The sequence below is a fragment of the Crocodylus porosus genome, unplaced genomic scaffold, assembly GCF_001723895.1.
Source record: "Crocodylus porosus isolate Cpor-Errol unplaced genomic scaffold, CroPor_comp1, whole genome shotgun sequence".
NCBI lineage: Eukaryota > Metazoa > Chordata > Crocodylia > Crocodylidae > Crocodylus > Crocodylus porosus.
The window spans coordinates 15,582,023-15,601,482 of NW_017728917.1; the positions used below are offsets into that span (position 1 = coordinate 15,582,023).

The following is a 19,460-nucleotide window of genomic DNA, read 5'->3' on the forward strand; positions in this document are numbered from 1 at the left end:
GCGGCTAGGGTCTGGAACCAGCTTCCAAGAGAAGTGGTGCAGGCTCCTACCCTGGGGGTCTTTAAGAGGAGGTTGGATGAACACCTTGCTGGGGTCGTTTGACCCCAGTATTGTTTCCTGCCACAGCAGGGGGTCGGACTAGATGATCTGCTGAGGTCCCTTCTGACCCTAGAAACTATGAAACTAAGACAATGCTGAAGAGCACTGATCCAAGGACCGAAGCTTGGGGAACTCCACTGCCCACATCTTTCCACATCTGGTATCCCCGTTAACATGTCAGACTCCAGTCCGAGGCCGAGATGAGAGTTTCTGAAACAAGGCCTGAAGCTACTCCAGGGCAGTGGAAGGAAGCATCCTGGAGCTTGCTGCCATGTGGGGTTCTGTGGCCCCACCCTGCATGTGGTCTGGAGGGGCTGCGTGTGCCTTGAAACTTTTACCAAATGGCTTGTAAACTGAGCAGTCCCCCTCCCCCTTGCCAGCCAGCCCGAAACCCCTGCAGGAAGCTCCACTTCCTGTGGAGAAGCCCCTGCTGTGGGGCTGCAGAGAGCTACGCTCATCTCCTTTTCCAGCAAGAGTCAGAGTCCTGGCTGCCTGAATTGTGAGGGCAGAGGCCCAGCAGCAAAGGGCTATGGTACAAGCCCTTTGGCAAAATCAGGCTCCTGGAGTGTGGAGAACAGGCTGGTCACAGGGAACACGAAAGGTCTCTTCATACCATTTCATTTTTACTTTCTGGCCTCTGAACCCTCAACAAGCAGGAAGTGCTGAAAAGGCTCCTGTGAGTCTGTGATGTAGAATCAAACTCCTACACCGCTGGCAGAAGGGCCCAAACCAGCCCCAAGAACGGTGCTGTGGCCACTGTGATCAAGACTCAGGACATACCTGGGGTAAGCAGGCTGTGCCTTCCGCCTCTGTGACTACACTTAGCTTGCAGGTCCTGATGCACATCTCAATGGGAGAGACCCTGGGAAATAATCTGGCCTGTTTCCTGCAAAGCACCTCTAGTTGTGCACAGACAGCTAACACTCACCACCTGCTGCTGATGCTGTCCTGGGACTTGCAGAGCAATGTCGAGGAACTAGCTCCTCTTTGGTCTGGCGGGCTGATCTCTTCGACATGAGGCAGGGAGGGATGAGAAGGGGAGAAGCTGCTTTGAGGGGAGGACGGGGTCCGATGTGCTGAGCCCTGCAGGCTGCTGGCATCCGCGTCAGTCACACAGCTGCTGCCTTGCCGGGTAGGAGTCCCTGTGCACCGCACTGAGTCACCACCCTCCTTGGCTTCTTGTTTCCGCTTGCGGTATTCCAGCAGAGAGACCTAGGAGAGACGCAGCCGTGAGCCTGGGAAACAGAAACCAGCTACCCGGAAGGCCCCTGATGGTGCATTCCCCTGACCCCTCAGACACTGTCCCAGAAGCACTGACTAACTACACAAATACACATGGCTTGGCTGCTGAGGCCTGCAGGACATAGGCTGTTGAGCTGGTAGCACAGTGCCCCACGGAAAACAAGTGATGATTTGCAAGGGACCTCAAAGCACTTTGCAAGCACGAGTGAAGCCAGCAGGAAAAGCCGTGGTCTACGTGAGGGGACAGAGGCAGAGACTGAATGACTTATGCAGAAGTCACACAGCAAGTGTATCCCAGAGCAGGAAATAAGCCCCATGCGGCAGAATGCATAGATGCTGGAAGGAGTAACAGAAATTACTTTCATGCAAAAGATGTAACTGCTGAAAGAGCCACTGCTGTGGCTCGGCAGATGTGTACAGGCACGCTCCATCAATATACGTTCTGAAAAAACCCCAAAGTGCCACCCAGCTAGCTATGCCCCTTTCACTTCATTCCAGCTGTGTCAGATGCAGACCCATGTGGTCATTAACCCACCACCCAGAGAAGCATTTGGTGGTAACACTGACTAGTGTGGATCTGAGCACCCTAAGACCACACAATGGGGTTGCCATCCCTTCCCCGGGAAGACCATTCAATTTCAACACCAACGAGCATCCCAGAGAAGCAGCCTACACCTTTCTGAACACTGTCCCATGGCTGCTGGCTCCGGCCCAGCTCCTTCCTCTCTGCTCAGTAACTCTGGCTCCTGTTTCCCCTCTCCAGCCATCCCTATGTGGCTGTGATCCAGTTTGATCACCACTAGCCAAGCTGTCCCTGTTCTGTTATTTTATCACAGAGGGGGGCTTTCCTCTCTCCTTGCTCCAGGGCCATCACCATGTCATTGGGCCCACCTGCAGCTCATTAAAAAAAACCCTCACCTAATTTTCTACCCCCTCCCCTAGAGCCTTTTCACCTTTTCTCCTCAGTTCGTCTCACTTAGTCGAATTCTGTCTGTAGATCTGCTCTCTCAGCCCTTCTGGGCTGTTTTTTTTTGCCTTCACTGGTATATACTATTTCTCTCAAAGCCTGTCGCCTGCAGATACAGTCAGCAGGGGGTACTTGCCTTTTTCCTTTGTGGGGGGTTCTGTGGGGCAGATTTGACTCCTTCGCAAGCCTTCTCACCACAGGGAGACATAGATCCATGCACCATTTCTTTAAGCAGCCCAGGCTCATGTCTGCTGAAGTATCCATCCGCAGGAGAGCTGCAGCAACCCGCTTCTGAATTGGAAGGCTTTTTCTCCCCGACCTGAGCAGACCGCCGCAACAAACTGTCTACACGGGGCATTGCATTCAAGGGTGAGAAGGCATACATTAAGTTAAACTCTGTCCGAAAAGCCTGATCTGAGCTCCGTAGCAGCAGCTGTGCTTCTCCACTCTTCCCAGGGAAGCTGGTCTCTGAAGCGGAGCTGATGGAGGCCTGTGAAGCCAGATCAGAGTGCCCAGTGCTGAGCAGCGACGACCTTTCTGGGCAGGTGTTTGCACTGGCATCCGGGTATCCGCCCTTTGCCAAATCCATGTCCGTTCGAAGGCAGAGCTAGCAAAGCCAATGAGAACAGAGGGGTGAAGGGGAGGGGGAATCGGAGACACGGGCAGACAGGTGGGAGAGAAAAAGGTCAAGTCCAGAAGCACTTGATGCAATGACAACACTGCTTTCAGCTCCTCGCCTGCCCCAGCCCTTCCCTGCACTGCTCTGAAGTCTTTCTAGATGTACTCAGCTGGGAACTGAGGATGAGAGGCTAATTCAGAGCTGTCCAGTCTGCAAAACCCTTTCCCTTCAACTGGTCTTTCTGTAAATGGAGCGATGACCCTAGCACTCGTCCCCAGGCACTTGCTGAAGAAGCATAGCTGATATCTTCAATTTGCCTGTGCCCTTCGGCACCGCTGGGAAGACGCAGTGCTATCTGCCACCGCCACTGCGGAAAGGACAGCCCGGGTCACGGGCCCTGATGACTCACTGGCTGCCCCATCAGCCACCTCTCTGCTGTCCCAATCCCTCCCCAGCTACGCGCTGCCTAGGAATGCCATGCTCTCTTCCTCCTACTTGCTCTATACTGGCCCACAGCAAGATCTGGCCTCCGAGGCCCCTTCACTCCATTCACAGCATCTGGCAGTCCCTTCCTCCAGGACAACACCCTCACCCCCTGCCCCAGTGCATCCCCTCTGAGGAACCTCCTGGCCAGACACTTGACTGCATCCCCTCTGCCATGCTGCAGGGCTCAGGAAAGACAACATGCAGCTGTGTCCTTCCTCCTGCACCACAGCCCCAAACACTCAACAGCTTCCTGGACGCTGCTTTATGAGGACATGGGTGCACCCTGTGCTGCGTCTGGAGCACCAGCTGGGCTCCGGCACTAGGGAACCCCCTGCTACTGCTAGACCTGCAGGAAGGGCCATGACTGCTTCCCCTCCTCTGACCCTTTGACCGCTAGGCAGTCACCTGGACTGCCTTTCCCTGGGACTGTACATGCACCAGTTCGTGCTGAACAGAGCAGGTCAAGAATGGCACCACATGCTCCGAAGCTGGTCAAAACACCAGGCATGAAAATACAGAAGGCTCTACAAAGTTCCCATTGCTCCAGGGACCTTCAGTTCAAGCCTGTGAGGGGACCTCCCATTCCAGCACCCACACTGCTCCTTTATCGCCGGGGCGAAGGTACTACACAAACCACACCTGTGGCGTGGAGACTGAGGCTGACTGTGGTGTTTGTGGGGGCCAGCCCTTTGCCCTGGACCTCAATAACTGAGACAATAATTCTTCACACTGCCTCCCTCCCCGCAACTGCAGGACGGTCTATGCATGCCTGCTCCTCAAGCCATTCCAGCTGGCTGCTTGTTGTCTCCAACAACCCTGCTGTCTCTCCTCAGCTTTGCTCCCACTCGTGCCCCATCTGGCCCACTCCCATCCTCTCACTCTCTTCACAGACCCCTCACCCTCCTTCCACCCTCCCTTGTGCGCGCGCACACACACACACACCCACACACAGCCGTGAGCACGATTGAGATGGTGTGATAACTACCTCCGGTGACAGGGACTCGGGCCTATGCGCAGGGGAACTCTCAGGGGAGGATACGTTCTAGAGGAGGGAAAAGCATCTTGTTATTCATCTACTTAAGTCAAGAAGCAAAATAAAATAAAAATAAGCAGCGGTTAGCCACAGCTATTTGACATGAAGGCTGCCCCGAAGGACCTGCCCAGGGATTAGAGGGCAACTCAGTGGGTTAAGGAGTTTCTAAATCTTCCTGGAAGCAAAGACAGGATGGGGTTATCATGTTCCATGCCAAAACTTAGTATCCAAACCAGAGAAGAGATGTTAGACAAAGAAGTATCTGCTTCCTTATATTCCCACTGATGCTGCCAAGGGGGCTGGCACCAGGAAATATAAAGCAATCCATGTATGCCTTTAGTCCAATGACATGAGGAGGCTGGTGTGCAAGGTTTGATCCTGCCTGAGCCAAAGGCGACTGAAATGAGATTCCACACTGGAGGAAAATGAAGACGGTGCCTTCAAATCACCCCAAGCTTCCTCTTCGGTTAGGTCAGGTGCCAACTGAGCGAGACAACTGCCAGGATTGCCACTGCGTGCAAACGAAGGACAGCAGGCTACCTAATGCAAGGACATTACAGAGCACCCCTGCAATAAGGGCAAAGAGAGGGAGGGCCACCACCAGGGACATGGGGAAAGGCTGGCCTGACCCTTGCAACCAGGAATACTCTACCAAGTGCTCTCACCTTCCCTGGAAATCTTCAAGAGGAGACTGGCCAGGCACCTGGCTGGGGTCCTATGGCCCCTCCCACCCCCAGCGCTCCTTCCTGCCCACGGCAGGGGGTCGGACTCGATGATCTGTCTAGGTCCCTCCCGACTCATGATTCTGTGAAGTGCTGCGAACTGAGAACTCGCTGGCCAGCTAAGACAATGTGATGGGTGGGTTGCACGGGGGCAGAGCACGTGCAGGTCCCCACTCTCAAAGTCCCTATTATTCCAATGAAGCCCAGAGAGGCATACTTCTAAGGCCAGGGTTGGGCAAATATTTTGGGCGGAAGGCCACTTAGTTTTGGCAAGCCAAAGGGCTGCGTGACAGGCAGCCAGGGGCAGATAAATATTAATTTTTCTTAATTTTTTTAGTGGCCCCGCGGGCCAGACAGAATGGCCTGGTGGGCCACATCCAGCCCACGGGCCGCATTTTGCCCACCCCTGTTCTAGAGTTAACTCAGCCTCTTGCCTCTGAGCACCTGACCCGCTAGTGGCTTCTGGAGTTTGTGGAACAAGTTCCCCAGAGGAGCAGCTGTAGCTGACCGATTCAGAAAGTAGCTCTGCAAAGGTGGCACTTTTAGCCTAACCCTTCAGGACTCACACCAGGGTTTAAAAAAGGCACCTGACTCCCCCAGACCAATGGCTCATCATCACCATCAGCTCTCTCACAAGGAACCTGTCCCACTGATAACAGATTGAAGACCTGCCTGCAGCTCTCTTCCCCTGGAAGCTGTGGTCATGGGACTGAAGCATGCAATCTGTATACATGGCAAGATGCATTCTCTCAAATTAGAACTGGTGACACGAAGTGTTATAAATGAGCAGCACTGGGTGGGCCTTAGAAGCCTGAACATAGATGACTGTGGTCTACAAAGCTGCTAGGCTCCTGTCCCAGAGGGAAGGAGGCTGCCTGGGAAGGTGGAAGGTTTCTATCTCTGTGGGCACACTTCTGCTGCACACTCCACCAGGAAGAGACAACAGCACTGAACACGAGACTGGAAGTCTGTAGCTAGACTCCCAGTGCCTGGCACTCACCCTCAACTTCCACCTCAAAGCACAGCAGAGCCCAGGAGCAGTTTCCAGCTCCAGCTCCATTCCTGAATCACTTCCAGCCCCCTCTGCAGTGCTCAACAAGGCTGTCCGCTAAGTTGTGAAACACCCCCTCCACAACAGCTCCCAAGAAAGAGCTCTCAAAGTGAAAATGCAAGCACTAAGCTACACAACTTCAGCAACGGAGGCTGCTTGCCCTGCTGCTGGGCAGAGCAGGGATCTCTGCAGAGCAGTCTCACACCAGTGGACAGGTGGGCATTCACTGCACTGAGTGCTCCTGGGTGGGCTTGGAGGTGCATGCTGGAGGCAGCAGCAGGTTTGGGGAGTCCCGCTGCTGAAGGAGAAGCAATACTGGAAAGAGAGAACTCCAAAACCCTGGCACCTCCTGCACTACTGCTGGTCATGGCCAGGGGTGGAGCGTGACACAGTAGACAAGGAAGCTCCAGACAGGATGGGCACTTATCCTGCTGGGCTCCAACACCTTCTACAATTCTGCAGATGGAAGCCACCACAAAAATCAAAAAGTATATATCGAGTGGGGAAATACAATGGGACCCTCAGTGCTGGGTACAGAGAACTATACAGGCAGTCCCGGGGCTGCTGGGACCTGAATCTCCAATACCCCCGGGCCTGGGAAAGTGTATGGTACACACAGAAGGGAGGGAGGAGGGGATGCCTGATGCTCACCGGGAGCTTGGGGGTGTGGATTCTCACAAGGCAGGGAGGAAACCATGGTGTTTCACAAGGCTGCAATGGGAAAGGGGCTGCAGCTGGGCAGGATGCAGGGTGAGTGGGTGGTCTCTGGAAAACCTGACAGCTGCCACGCTGTGTCCAGAGAAAGGGAGCAGAAACCAAGGTGTTGTCCTGGGAGAGTGAGGGGCTGCTGCACAGCAGAGGGGTGTGTAAGGGGGGAAGAGAGAAGGAGCCCACACATCTCTGACAGCTTCCAGGAGCAAGAGTGGCTACAGCCACAGGTGGAACAGAGGATAAAGGCACCAGCTGCCCTGCAGTGGGGCACTGGGAGGCTTAGCTAGGAATCCAACCACAGGCATGAAGGCAGGAGTCCCCCGCGCAGCTCCAGGTACACATGCTCTTGTCCACCCCCTGAGTGGGCAGACCTCTACCCAGACTTACCTCAAACTGTAGTGGAGTATTGCAGCGACTCGCAGCCAGGGAGGGAATGGGCGAGAACATCATGCCATAACCATTGCGACATTCCTCCTCTCCTGGCACAGATGAGCAGGGTGTGGGAAGCTGTGGGCTCATGGAGCCAGGAACGGAAGGGACAGGAGACAGAGGCCTCAGCAACTTGGTAACGTTCTGCTCCATCAGATAGCGGGACTTCCACTTCTTCAGGGGGCTCAGCAAGTCTGCAGAACATGAACTGCATGCAGGATCGTGCTGCACTGCCACTCTCCCCGCCCCTCACCCCGGTGGCAGCCCGCCCATTCCAGACCCCTACGGCTGAGGCGGCACCAGCACCCACGCTCCAGCCCCAGAAGAGGTGGCGCTACGCAAGTCTGCGTGTCAGTCACGAAGGAAGACTAACAGTCCAAGTGCTAGAAGTGGAATGTGGGAAAGGTCAAAGCTCACTGGGGGAAGGAGCCAGAGAGGCTGGAACAAGGAGAGAGGTTGCCTCTGAGGGCCTCCACCTGACAAAAGACAAGAAAAAATCTACTCTGGCATGTCACAGATGAACCACGGTGCAGCTCAATTCTCCCCAGCTGATCTCAGCAGCCCGGATAAAATACAGCCCCAGGAGCGCTCATTCCCACTGAGAAAGACCCTGACCCCCCGCACTGCTCTGAGGTGCAAGGCCTCTTTGTTTACTCCACTGCCTGTGAACTTCTCAGGGCACAGAGCTGGGCTGCGCTTTTCTGGGAAGTGCCCAGCAGCCTTTGGGGGCTTAAGACCTATGTGGCGAAGGCAGAAGCAAGCTGCGCAGCTGTGATGCTGCTGGAACTGCACGGCTCCTCAAGCAGCGGGCCAGGCAAGGTTTCGGTCAGCTCAGCACCACCTCCCACCGCAGCCTCCCCCGCATCAGCATGCTACGCCCACCCCGCAGCCCCAGCCCGGGCAACTTCTCTGCCTTGCTCATGCTGCCTTGCCGGCTCTGCTGTACCCAGCCTCTGCTCCCACGCATCTCCCAAGGAGCCTCCCACTGGCCCCCAGCTCCCCCATGCTCTGCACCTCTCCCGTGTCCAGGCTTTTGAGCTCCTTCCCAGCTGGAACAGGTCCTGACCTGGCGACTGCGAGCCTCCTCTGTTCCGGGAGAACCCCCAGGCCTTCCCTTCCTTCAGGGCCAGGCTCTCGCACAGGTGTTCAGGCTGCCAGTTCTGCCGCTTCCTCACCTCAGGCCCCGGTGCACCAGGCTCAGTGCAGGCAGCCTGTTACACCGGGCGCCGCTGACCTTCTTTCCCACGGTGACCCAGTGACCCCTCCCCCTCCCTTTGGAAACCGCCTGCGTGTCCCTCGCTCCTCACACGGTCTCATGCAAGGGTCACCTATACACTCAGCCCCTCGGCCAGTTCAGCGCTAATACGAAAGAAGACTCTGATCCACTAGACACTGCTCCCAACCCCTTTGCCCCTGGGTCAGACTACAGCTGCACTGCCCTCTATTTTCTGCTCCCAGCTTCCTACTTCCCTTCCCCTGGGCTCAAACAACAGCCACTTGCCTGCACCACCGAACCCTGTCAACCTCAACCTACACCATCTCCAAGCAGCAAGTCCCTCCTCATGTTCCAGCCACTTGACAAGGGAACTTCCACACACTCCCTTGCCAGCTGGCTCCACAGGGCCTCAGCTACCAGGCTTGAGAGAGAGGAATGCCAGTCTTGGGGAAATCCTAGGAACTGGCCTCTCCCAGGTTGCTGGTCTTGTGACTTTTGTGAAGGGATGCTGTTACATTTGACCTTTCCCAAGTCTCAGACTCTGACGCCAAACAATTCACTCGGCTTTGCCCTTTAGAATTTCCCTAATGGTCTTGCTCACCCCTTTCAGGTCTTGCTCAGGGATGTACATTATTCAAAATCTCCTGCTTTGTTCACATTAAATGCATCTAACCTTTTAATAACCAACTCTGTTGTTAATTGTACACTGTCTAACTGCTCGTCTGTCGTCCTTGGAAAACTGATTCCTGACTTGGGCAGATCTCCGCCCTCTTCCTCTGTAAAGACAGATGCAAGTGAACTATTTAACAACTCTGCTATTGCTTTTCTCAGATATAAGTGCCAGTATTTTAGGTACCTGCTGCACAATCCTCTACCGACTTAATTCTCAGCACAGATTAGACTGTCCAGCTGCCATTCTAATGGCATCACACTCGGAGGGATGGCACTGTTCTCCTTGGCACTGTACTATACAACCCTGGTGATCGTTTTGCAAGGTTCAGTACCATCCCACTGCCGTAAGGTGTTGGGGCAGTGCAGGCAACCTCCAGCTAGAAGGGACTTGGGGAAATGGAAATGGACATGCAGCAGTGCAGCATTTCTCACCAGCCACTGTCCTGGGCCAACACATGCTAGTGCATGGAGCAGGCTGCTAGCCTGCTGGGAAGGAGCTGCACCAGGCAGCTAGTCCAGAAGCTGCCACCCAGCTGTAGACAAGCAAGGGGACTGCAAGCCTGCTGAGGAAAGCTGGCCAGCTGACATGGGTAACTGGCTGGCCACAGGAAATAAGAGGCTCCCCAGGAAGGGAGGCTGGGGAGAGGAAGGAGAGAGGAGGTGCAGAAGGATGGACATGCACCACACCAGAGATGCCCCTCTCCCAGGGTCTGTAGAGACAGGGGCAGACAGAAAGAGGAAGGCTGCAAGGCTGAGGCCCGTGGCCTGGGACAGAGCACACTTTGGGCCTGAGGCCTGCAGAGGAGCCAGAAGCTGGTCTACATGTTCACGTGAAGAGAAGCCGCACACGTTTCCCCGCACGTGAAAGGCTGCGTGTTCTCTGGACACAAACCAAAGGGATATAACAAAGGGCCTGGTTCAGATGAGGAAAAGGGCTCCTGCGTCTGCCAGGGGCAGTACACCCTGCTACAGCACACACTTCCAAAGCCTTGCTTTCAATCCATGCATCAGCTAGCCTCACCAGCCTATGAGTTCACCACATGCTGGACACGTACCTGTGTTGTCCTTGCAGATGCTGGAAGAGTTGCTGCTCTCATTGCTTTGGTATAGACACTGGGTTCTGCTTTCTTGTGGAGCTGATGAGGTCTGAGTCATCCCTTCTTCCAGGGCTTGCTTCATCCAACGCTGCAACAGAACAAGACCATGTCATTATGCTGCTTCACAGGAACTGCTGCAGGACTCACACAAGAGCGCAGTCTCAGGCTCCATCTTCTTTTTGGGAAGAATGCTTGGTGTGATGGAGATGTGAAGGCTGAGCCCAAAGACTTATGAATGGCTTTGAAGAGGAATGCTTGATGAGACAGGTGCTAAAGGTTATAAACCTGTCTGCAATGGAAGGGTAAAGAAGGTAGGAGGCACGAACCCAGCAGTTAGGGAGTTCTTAAGGTCAGGTTTTATTTGAAAAATTGAGCTAATGGAAGTGTAAGTATTTAGAATTTGCCTTAAAAATCTGCCTTCTGGACAAGGCCCTGCTTCACGTATAGGAGGGGAATCCTGGCAATACAATGGGACAGAAAAAAGTGCTACCTTGACTGTCTTTGAGATGAAAACATCTGTCTCTTGGAGTAGCCAGAAATGTGCATTAGCAGAGTCTGAAAGAAATGGTTCTGTCACTTCAGTGCTGTCAAGCTCTAGATGTATCCAGAGGTGTTCCTTCCCCAGCATACAGTACCACTTTGGGAAGAGCACAGGGGACCTCACCCACTGCTACAAGTGTCGTTCTGAACTGCCCAGGGATGCAATTTTCTGGCAGGTCTTGGTACCAGATCTGTGCAGAATACGGTGTATGGGAGCTCCATCACGAGAGCCTGAAGCTTGCTTCTCTCCTGGCTAAGGAGATGGCTACTGTTGTGAGAGCAAGAGCAGAAAGAGCATCCAACAGGGGCTCCTCATAAGCCAAAGGGGTGAGGCTGTGGTCCCACAACAGAGCCTGTATATCGAGGCTTTTCAGAAGTGTTGTGCCACCTGATAAGAATCATAGAAATTAAGGGCTGGAAGGGACCTCAAAAGATAGAGTCCAACCCTCCCGCTCTGGGCAAGAATACTGCTGAGATCAAATGATCCCAGCAAGGTGTCTGTCCAGTCTCCACTCGAAGACTTCCAAGGCTGGAGACTGCACCACCTCCCTGGGAAGTCTGTTCCAGATTCTGGTCACCCTCACCATAAAGAAGTTGTTCCTTACATCCAGCCTGAAACCGTCCTCTAACAGTTTATGGCCATTGCTCCTTGTCCTCCCCTGGGGCACCCTAGTGAACGTTTTTTCTCCCAGCTCCTGACAGTCACCCCTTACACACTTACAGATGGCCACTAAGTCCCACCTCAGTCTTTCCCTCCCCAGGATGAAAAGTCCTAGATCCCCTTAGTCTTTCCTCATAAGGTTTGTCCTCCAGCCCCGTAATCATTCGTGTGGTCCTTCAAACTAGAGAAGACTAGTCTGACTATGGTGCTGGGTGACCTACTTAATGATGCTAGATGGACCCACATTGAGCTACATTAAAGTCTAGAGAATTTTAGCTGCAGTTAATAGGCCCTAAGACCAAACGTGCTGGACTAGTTTACCCTGTAGAACCCCAGGATAGAAGACCTGCCATCTGCGACAGGAGGTCCTGAACCTGCAAGGGAGGAGCTCTCTTTCCACAGTTCACTGTGGCAGTCGCTGCCTTGGTCAGCAGGGAGACAGGCAGGTAAGTCTGACCTGGCTTCTCCTGGCTCTGGCAGACACCATGGGTATTAGGGGGAACCCTGAGAAGGTGTATAAGAGTTTTCAGTTCCACTGCAGAAGAAAAGCAACCCGCCATGATCTCAAGGCTCACGGCCTCTCTGGAACCCGGTCGTGGATATCCGCTGTCATTCTGGATGACAAGCCGGTCAAGCAGCAGAGTCCCCACTGATGGGATGATGACCTACGGCTGGATTTCTACAGCAGCCACTTGTGCTCAGACAGACTGCTTGCTGAGGAAGTCCATCAAATGGCTGCTGACTCCTGGAGGGACAGAATGCAGCCCCTGGCCTCTCATGGGACTCCTGCAACACTGCACAGTGCGTGTGGGCTCCTGCACTAAAGTCTCTGAGTTCACACGCACCAGATAGGCTGGGCCTGGGACAGAAGCTTCACTGACATGTACACGAGGAGAACAGAAGAGTTGCTCTGCAATACCAGCGATTCTTTAAGAAGCTGCAGCTGGCATGGACCTGGCAGGAGGGCACGGGCACTAAGAATCAGAATCTTCTGAACCACCACGTCCACTGGGATAGGCACGTGCCCTGCCCTGCGCCGATCTCTCAGTCACAAGGCACGTGCACACCACACAGACATGTACTGAGTGTCCCTGTTGCCCAGACATGTAAACTGAGACACAGCAAGGAGCTTGCCTCAGGTCACTTTGCTGTTTTGTGAAACCTAGGAGAACTGCAGGTCTGCCTGGGCCCCAGCCCCCTGTGCAGGACAAGATGCACGAATCTGTCTGCTTGCTGTCTTTATAAACATTATCAGACTGGATGGGAATTGAATGCCCTCTTTGGTGACAGAGAAGGCTTGGAGACTCAACAGCAATGCACATGCTGATGCAGCTGAGGACATGTCTGGATTCTCCAAGGGTGGGGCAGATGGAGTGGAAAACAGGCAAAAGTAAACTGCTTCAGTGCTAAGGGGCCAGAGGAAAGGAACCAACGGAACGAGAATACAGATAACTGGTAAATGTTTAGCAAGAAAGAACCAAACATATGAAGAGACAGGGCTGCGAAGTGGATGTGGCAGCCAAAAAACCAAACCAAACCAAAACCAAAACAACAAGGGGGGTTATGAAACACTACAAAGAAACGCTTGCAGGTGACTGGTCACCACTGCCAGCAGCAGTAAAAGCAAAAAAGAAATCGTCCCCACTACCCCAAGGAATAAATAAAAAGACAGATAGAGCCATCACTATTAGGAAGGCCTCCTAACAGAAATCAGTTATGGCAATGTAGGTAAGATGGAAGAATGTAACAGTTTGCAAGGAAGTTGCCTTGCAAGAACTTAAAGCCTGCTCCAACAAACTGAAGAGCACTCAGACAGCAGGGCCAGGATGAAAGCTCTTCAGATCTGCCGCACTGGAATGAAAATGCTGCCCTAGCTCTTCAGCTGAGTGCAAGGCAGCATCCACCCCAGACAGGTGTAAAATATGAAGCATTAGACAACTACCTAGAAAAGGGATCTGAGCAACTGCCACTGGTATGGATCACATTACCGTCCGTCCCAGGGAAACTCCTGGAGACAGTTTGAACAGAAGCTGCAATACCACCAACAGCAAGTTTCAAGCACAAGCCTCTTCCTGTACTCGATGGTGTAGACAGAGTCCCTGTGAAACACACTGGAAATCTATGCATCTCCTCGTTAAATTACCAGATCTTCCAAAGTCAAGATGCCAACTGTGCTGCGTTCTCCAGCCAGCACTGGACAGTTAAGTCATTCCCAACCAAGCAGGAGAGGATAAACCCAGGTAATTTTAGTGGTAACTTTAACAGAGTGCCCCAGAGAGGTAATGGCTGCTTTTTCAGGTGGCCTATCTGTGTGACAAGGGATTAACTGAAGACAGAAGCAGCAAGGTAAAACTTCTCTGAAGGACCCAAAGAGGGGGAATTCCCCACAGAAAGGACCAAAAAGCATGCGCTAAGTGCTGGTGCTGACTTTTAAAGAGCACCAAGACTGGGAAAGCAGAGAGGACCCTCAGGGAGGCACTGAGATGCCCAGAGAGAGAGAAAAATAAATCCCAAAGGAACTGGGGGATAAGCAGGGACAGACGGTTCTGCTAAGAGGGACTGCAAACGAGGTGCAATCTGCCAGTCTGTCTGAAGGTCCCGTCCACAGTCACTAACTCAACTGGAACCATCCTGCTGGTCAACAGGCAGCTGCTGTAGCCCTGACCATGCACATCACCAATGCTGACAGACAGGACCAAGTCCCATTTCACAACCCCTTGCATGGGAGAGGCCTGCAGGCTTGTGGCAACTACTCTCAACACAGACTTGGACCCAACCCTTAGGGAAGGCCAGTCCACTAGAGCCATCTATCCAATCCAGGGGCAGGCAATTATTTTGGGTGGAGGGCCGCTCGCTGAGTTTCCGAAAGCCATTGAGGGCTGCATGACAGGCAGCCCAGGGTAGATTAATCTTAATTTTCTAAATTTTTTAGGGGCCCCACGGGCCGGATACAATGGCCTGGCGGGTCACATCTGGTCCCCGGGCTGTATTTTGCCCACCCTGGATCCAGTCTGCTGACCAACACCCATCTTTCTCTGCTGGGGCATGGCCTGAAGTTACACTGAAGGCTCAAACACCCACACGCTCCAGCTGCTGCGGAGCTGCCTGAGCCACCTGTTTCCCACTGCCACGGAGGGAGAGGTGGGGCCAGCTTGAGGTGCCAGGCCTTTCAGCTGGGCTGACACCTGAGCATCAGAGTGACATCTAAGCAGGCACCCTGGGACCGGACCCTCCACACCCTATTTCTGATCTAAGGGGTGGAACCGGCCGACTCCCACTGGAGCTCGGAGGCTCCAGAGACTAAGCTCCAGTGCAACAGAAGGGATGAGCGAGCAAGTCGCTGGTCAGAGCTGGAGAAGCCAGGCTCCCTGCCCTCAGACTGCTTCCAGGGCAGCTTCTCACTGTGAGTGCATGCAAGAAAGAATGCTCTTCTCTGCTTCTCCTCAACCCTGTGTCCTCCCTTCCTCCGCTCCCCCCTGTCCTGGGGACACCCCAGACACATTCAGCTTTGTTCTCTGCTGCCACTCGGTTTTCTGGGAGAGGTGGAAACTGCCCACAAGGAGCCTAAGCACATGCACCATTGCACAGCAAGCCCCTCCTCAGCTCTGTCAGCCTTGGCCTACATGCCCATGCGCCGGGCAGGCCTGACATCCCAGGAAGACACCAACCAAACTGGACTGGACTCAGCAGGCCTGCAGGAGCACAGGAAAGGGGGCGCGTGCCAGAGGATCAAAGGAAGATGAGGCAAGCACACGCACCTTTTTACAGGAACTGTACATCCCATCCAGCAGCAGAGGCCTTCGGCGTCTCTCGGGGTTGAAGGGGGAGCCAAAGCGGATGTAGTGTTTGGGGGTGGTACAAATCAGCGGGGAGTGGGAAAGACCAGGGAGCATGTTGAGGGTTGTTGCCAGAACCGTTGGGTCCGTGGTAATGCGCAGAGGGCACTCGATGGGGCACTCCTGCTTCTCCGCCTTGTCGTTCAGCCACTCTGTAACTAGATACTGAAGCAGAGAATAGTCCTGAGTATGGGGGGGGGGGGGCAGCAGGATGGGATAGGACGGGACGATGACAGAAGTAGCAGGGCAGGTAGGCAAGGTGCTGTGTGGGGAAGCTGCCCTGGACAGTTCAGCTCAGCTCTGCAGCAAGTGCACAGGGGTGACGCACTGATATAGTCTCACCACAGACAACACAGGTCTTGGGGAACAGGCTGGGAAATGTCTGAACAGGATGTGCCTTTTCCCCCAGACAAACCTGACACAATATTGACCTCCTACCCCCAACCCCCAGGTTCACCTCTCCTCTGCCACAGCTCTCTCCGCAGCCTGCTCCCCTCCTGATCGCCTCATGCCATCTCCTCAGAGACCTCGCCCCTCACCTCCAGGCCTTCACTCCTCTCCTCTGGCCCTTTCCTCTCAACACAAGCCTGATTCAGGTTCTTCCCACTGCAAAAGTCCCCGCTGACCCTGCTTTCCTTTCCCACTGCTGCTGCATCTCCCTGCCCCTTCACCTGGAGCCTTGCTGAATCAGCTGCCTACAGCCTTGCTGGAGCTCCTTTCTGCCAGCTCCGTTTTAGACACTGACCCAGCTTCTGACCTCATGCTCCACTGCCCTTACTTAAGTCTTCAGTGGCTTCTCAGCCAAATCACAGGACTAGTACATCATCCTCACCTTGCCTCTGACAACTGACCACCGTCTTCTTCATGAAACGTTCTCCTCCAACCTGCCCTGGCCTCTGTGACTCCCCTCTTTCCTGGTTCTCCTCCTCACTCCACGGGGCTGTCCTTGGTCCCCTTCTCTTCTCCCCCTGCACTCATCTCTCGGCAATCTCACTTGTAATACACATTCAGTTACCACTACCAAGCAGCGGACTCAGACCTCTGCTCCAGACCAGAATCCACATTGCACCTCTAGCATCTCATGGAGGAGCAGGTGTCTATCTCAGCTCGAGAGGGCAAAAAGAGCCCCCACTCCTCCATCCCTGCCCCCTCAATCCCTCTGTACTGGCCATCACTTCCACCAGTTATTCAAGCCTGTGGCTTGGGACTCTTCAGTCTGGACCTCTGCTGATGTGCTCCCATCCCAGCTACATTTAAGGCTTGGAGACTCTTTCTGCATAGCCACTCCGGCACAGCCTTTCCCGTCCTGCTGCATCACTAGAGCTTTCCTCCAGGCTTTCAGCATTTTGCCGATTACTGAAACCTCCCTGGCCCTGGCCTTGACAAAAGCACCTTGGCAGCACCAATTTGGAGGTATGCAGTTCTCAGCTCATCGCCCTTGCTCCACAGGCCCTCCCCCAGGCTCCCCCTTTTCTCTCTCTCTCTCTCTCCAACGTGCTGCGTGTACTTCTGAAGTGCTTCACAGCCTGCCTCGACCCTACTTATCACTTTATCTAGCAGAGAGGCATCTACTCCCTCCTGCCTTTGGCATCACATTTGTAAACACACCACTCAATACTTTCCCCCACGCTGCCCTCGCGCTTGGGAAGAAGCTCCCTGTGAACACCCACAGAGCTGTCTCAGTGTCTTCCTTCAAATCCCTCCTCTGCTTTCATGCCTACAAAACCCTGACAGAGGCTGGGCTGCTGCTGTGTGCTGAGGGCACTGCCCATCCTGTGGACCCAAGCTGTCGCTGTTTTCTTGGGCTCCAGTCTGCATCGATCTTTCCGTATTCTTGTCTGATACTTCCATTATAAGCTCTCTGGGGAGGGGAACGTCTTTGTTCCGTGTTCGTACAACGCCCAGCACAGCAGGGCCCTAGGCCACGACTGGAGCTCCCAGCTGCAATGGTAATACAACCAAGAAGGATAATTCCACGCATCAGATCAATTGCGAGCCTCCCACAACTCGCTTTCCATTTCCCAGTCTGTCTGAGGGGCCCTGCAGCACCCAGCCCCTCCCAGTGTAGGAGTCTGGCTCCCCACTTACCTTTTTAGTTTTGGGGTATTTCCCTGTGGCCCGGCTGGACTGAGCACCCACAGGCAGGATCACAGCTGGGTCAGGCCCCACCAGGTGCCTGTTTTCTCCTGGACCTTCTGTGGTGCTGATGTCTGCTGTGGTTAACAAGCTGACACTGCTTCCCTCTTCAGGAACAGCTTGGGAGAGCTCAGCTTGCTGGGAACTGGCCTGCTTCTGCCTTCTCAACCTTTGTGCTGAACTAGTCCGGTACCGGGAAAAGCGGCTTTTGGGACGAGGCCTGGAAGGTTTGGCTGGAGCTGGTTTAGTGACCAGCTTCTCTGGAACTGCATCCTACAACACGAACCTGCCATCAGTCGCAGCACTTCTATGGCTCCTTCCCCCTCCCACCTTCTTTCTGCACACACAAGTGAGGAACGATGGGGTTACGCGCTGGTGCCGATGAGGTGGTCCCTACTGGCACTAGGCAGGGCAATGGCTCTGAGAATACCTAGGAAAGGCTGGAAAAAAATCACGTTTGTGCCGCAGTTGACTCCCCCCATCTGCAGGAAAGGGCACCTAGGGACTGACATAGCTAGGCGTGATCTCAGTCTCAGCCAGAGACACATCAGGAAAAAGCAACACAAGGCTTGCCTCCTTTTAGCAAGTAACTGCCCAGCTGCGGGCTTTGTGGGCAGAGATCTAATCCCAGATGATGCCTCCGGCTCCCACATGGGAGACCTGCGGCCAATTGGCCAATGAGCATTTAGAAGCAAATACTTTGTTGTTCCAGCTGGACGTCACTTCAATGCACTAAGATGGAGGTTTCCCGACAGCAGGTTGTAATGACGCATCTCGGGTCTTAGGTGGGCCGGCTCTAGCACCCAGCCACTGCTGCTGTTGCTCCTTCTCTCTGCTGCCCAGCTGCAGAGCCACATGGGTAAAGCCCCGTGTCACCAAAACCCCCACTCCACGGGCCAGACCCGGCCCACGGACTATCTGAATTAAAGAAGGTAAAGCCCCATGCTCAGATATGACCCCTTTAAAAGGCCTCAAGGGGCAGGGGTTGGTGGAAGCTACAGAACATCCATACCCTCCTCTTACCACTGCCTGGGCAGACCTCCGTGTGTTCACCCCAACACTGCTGCTGCTATTGGAAATGTTTGGAGGGGCTGCACTCAACGCTGGGCTGCTGTCTTCAATTTCAGGAGTGTCTGTTTTTATTTCCTCCAGCTCAGCGGCCTCAGGGTTAGCAGGAAGCTCCGTGTCTGTGCTGCTCCTGTCTGAGGGCTGCTCTCGCCTCCTCTTCCTCTTTTCCAAGTTTTCAAACATGTGCATGATGGCTTCCACTTTCCTCTCTTCCCGGGACTAAGGCACAAAAGAAAGGGTCAGATCAGCTCTGTGGGCAAGAACAGCATCCTCACACGTCTGCTCAGTGACCAGGGGCAGCAGGGTTGCTTGCCCACATTAGGCTACGTGGCACCTATGCTTATGGTTCAGAAACGTAACGCAAGAGTTATCAGGGACACACATGCTGGTCTGAATAACTAAAGTGCATGAGATGGAGAAGACAGACTGAAGAGGCAAGGTAGAGAAACCAACAAGTATCAGAGGCTGATGGAGAGAAAAGGGGAAAGGGCAAGTGATATTTGTGTCCCGAAGCAATGATGCCCAGACCAAGAAGACCTAAATAAAGTGAAGATACTTTGATTCCCAGAGGACAAGGGCCTTATGCAGCAAAGGAAGACAAAGGCTGCTACTCCAAGGGGCAGACAAAGACATGAGTTAGCTGGAACTAGGTCAGCAGTGGAAGGCCAAAGCAAGGAGGGAGGGGGGAGATATTTATTAGACAGGTGGAAAAGAAAGTAAAAGCTCCATTGCTGAGTTGCCTTATTTTCACATGCAAATATTTCTGGTTCAGGAGCAGAAATGGAAGATACAGGGCAATGCTGGGACTAGGGGGTCAGTACACACTTCCACAGTGCCTCTACACAAATGCTCATAGTATGGGAAACAAGCAGGAG

General features: G+C 53.9%; 1 protein-coding gene across 2 annotated transcripts in view; it reads right to left on the minus strand.

The window, feature by feature from the left end:
* Positions 1-19,460, minus strand: part of SETD5 (SET domain containing 5) — a 58,585-nt gene that overhangs the window by 9,331 nt on the left and 29,794 nt on the right. For both annotated transcript variants that reach the window (XM_019536787.1, XM_019536786.1), the window contains 8 exons: positions 18,541-18,804; positions 17,470-17,790; positions 15,304-15,546; positions 10,303-10,432; positions 7,318-7,553; positions 4,399-4,455; positions 2,445-2,915; positions 1,028-1,311 (listed from right to left, as the gene is read on the minus strand). In XM_019536787.1, the coding sequence (XP_019392332.1) occupies positions 1,028-1,311; positions 2,445-2,915; positions 4,399-4,455; positions 7,318-7,553; positions 10,303-10,432; positions 15,304-15,546; positions 17,470-17,790; positions 18,541-18,804 (2,006 nt within the window). The remainder of the gene's footprint in view (positions 1-1,027; positions 1,312-2,444; positions 2,916-4,398; positions 4,456-7,317; positions 7,554-10,302; positions 10,433-15,303; positions 15,547-17,469; positions 17,791-18,540; positions 18,805-19,460) is intronic.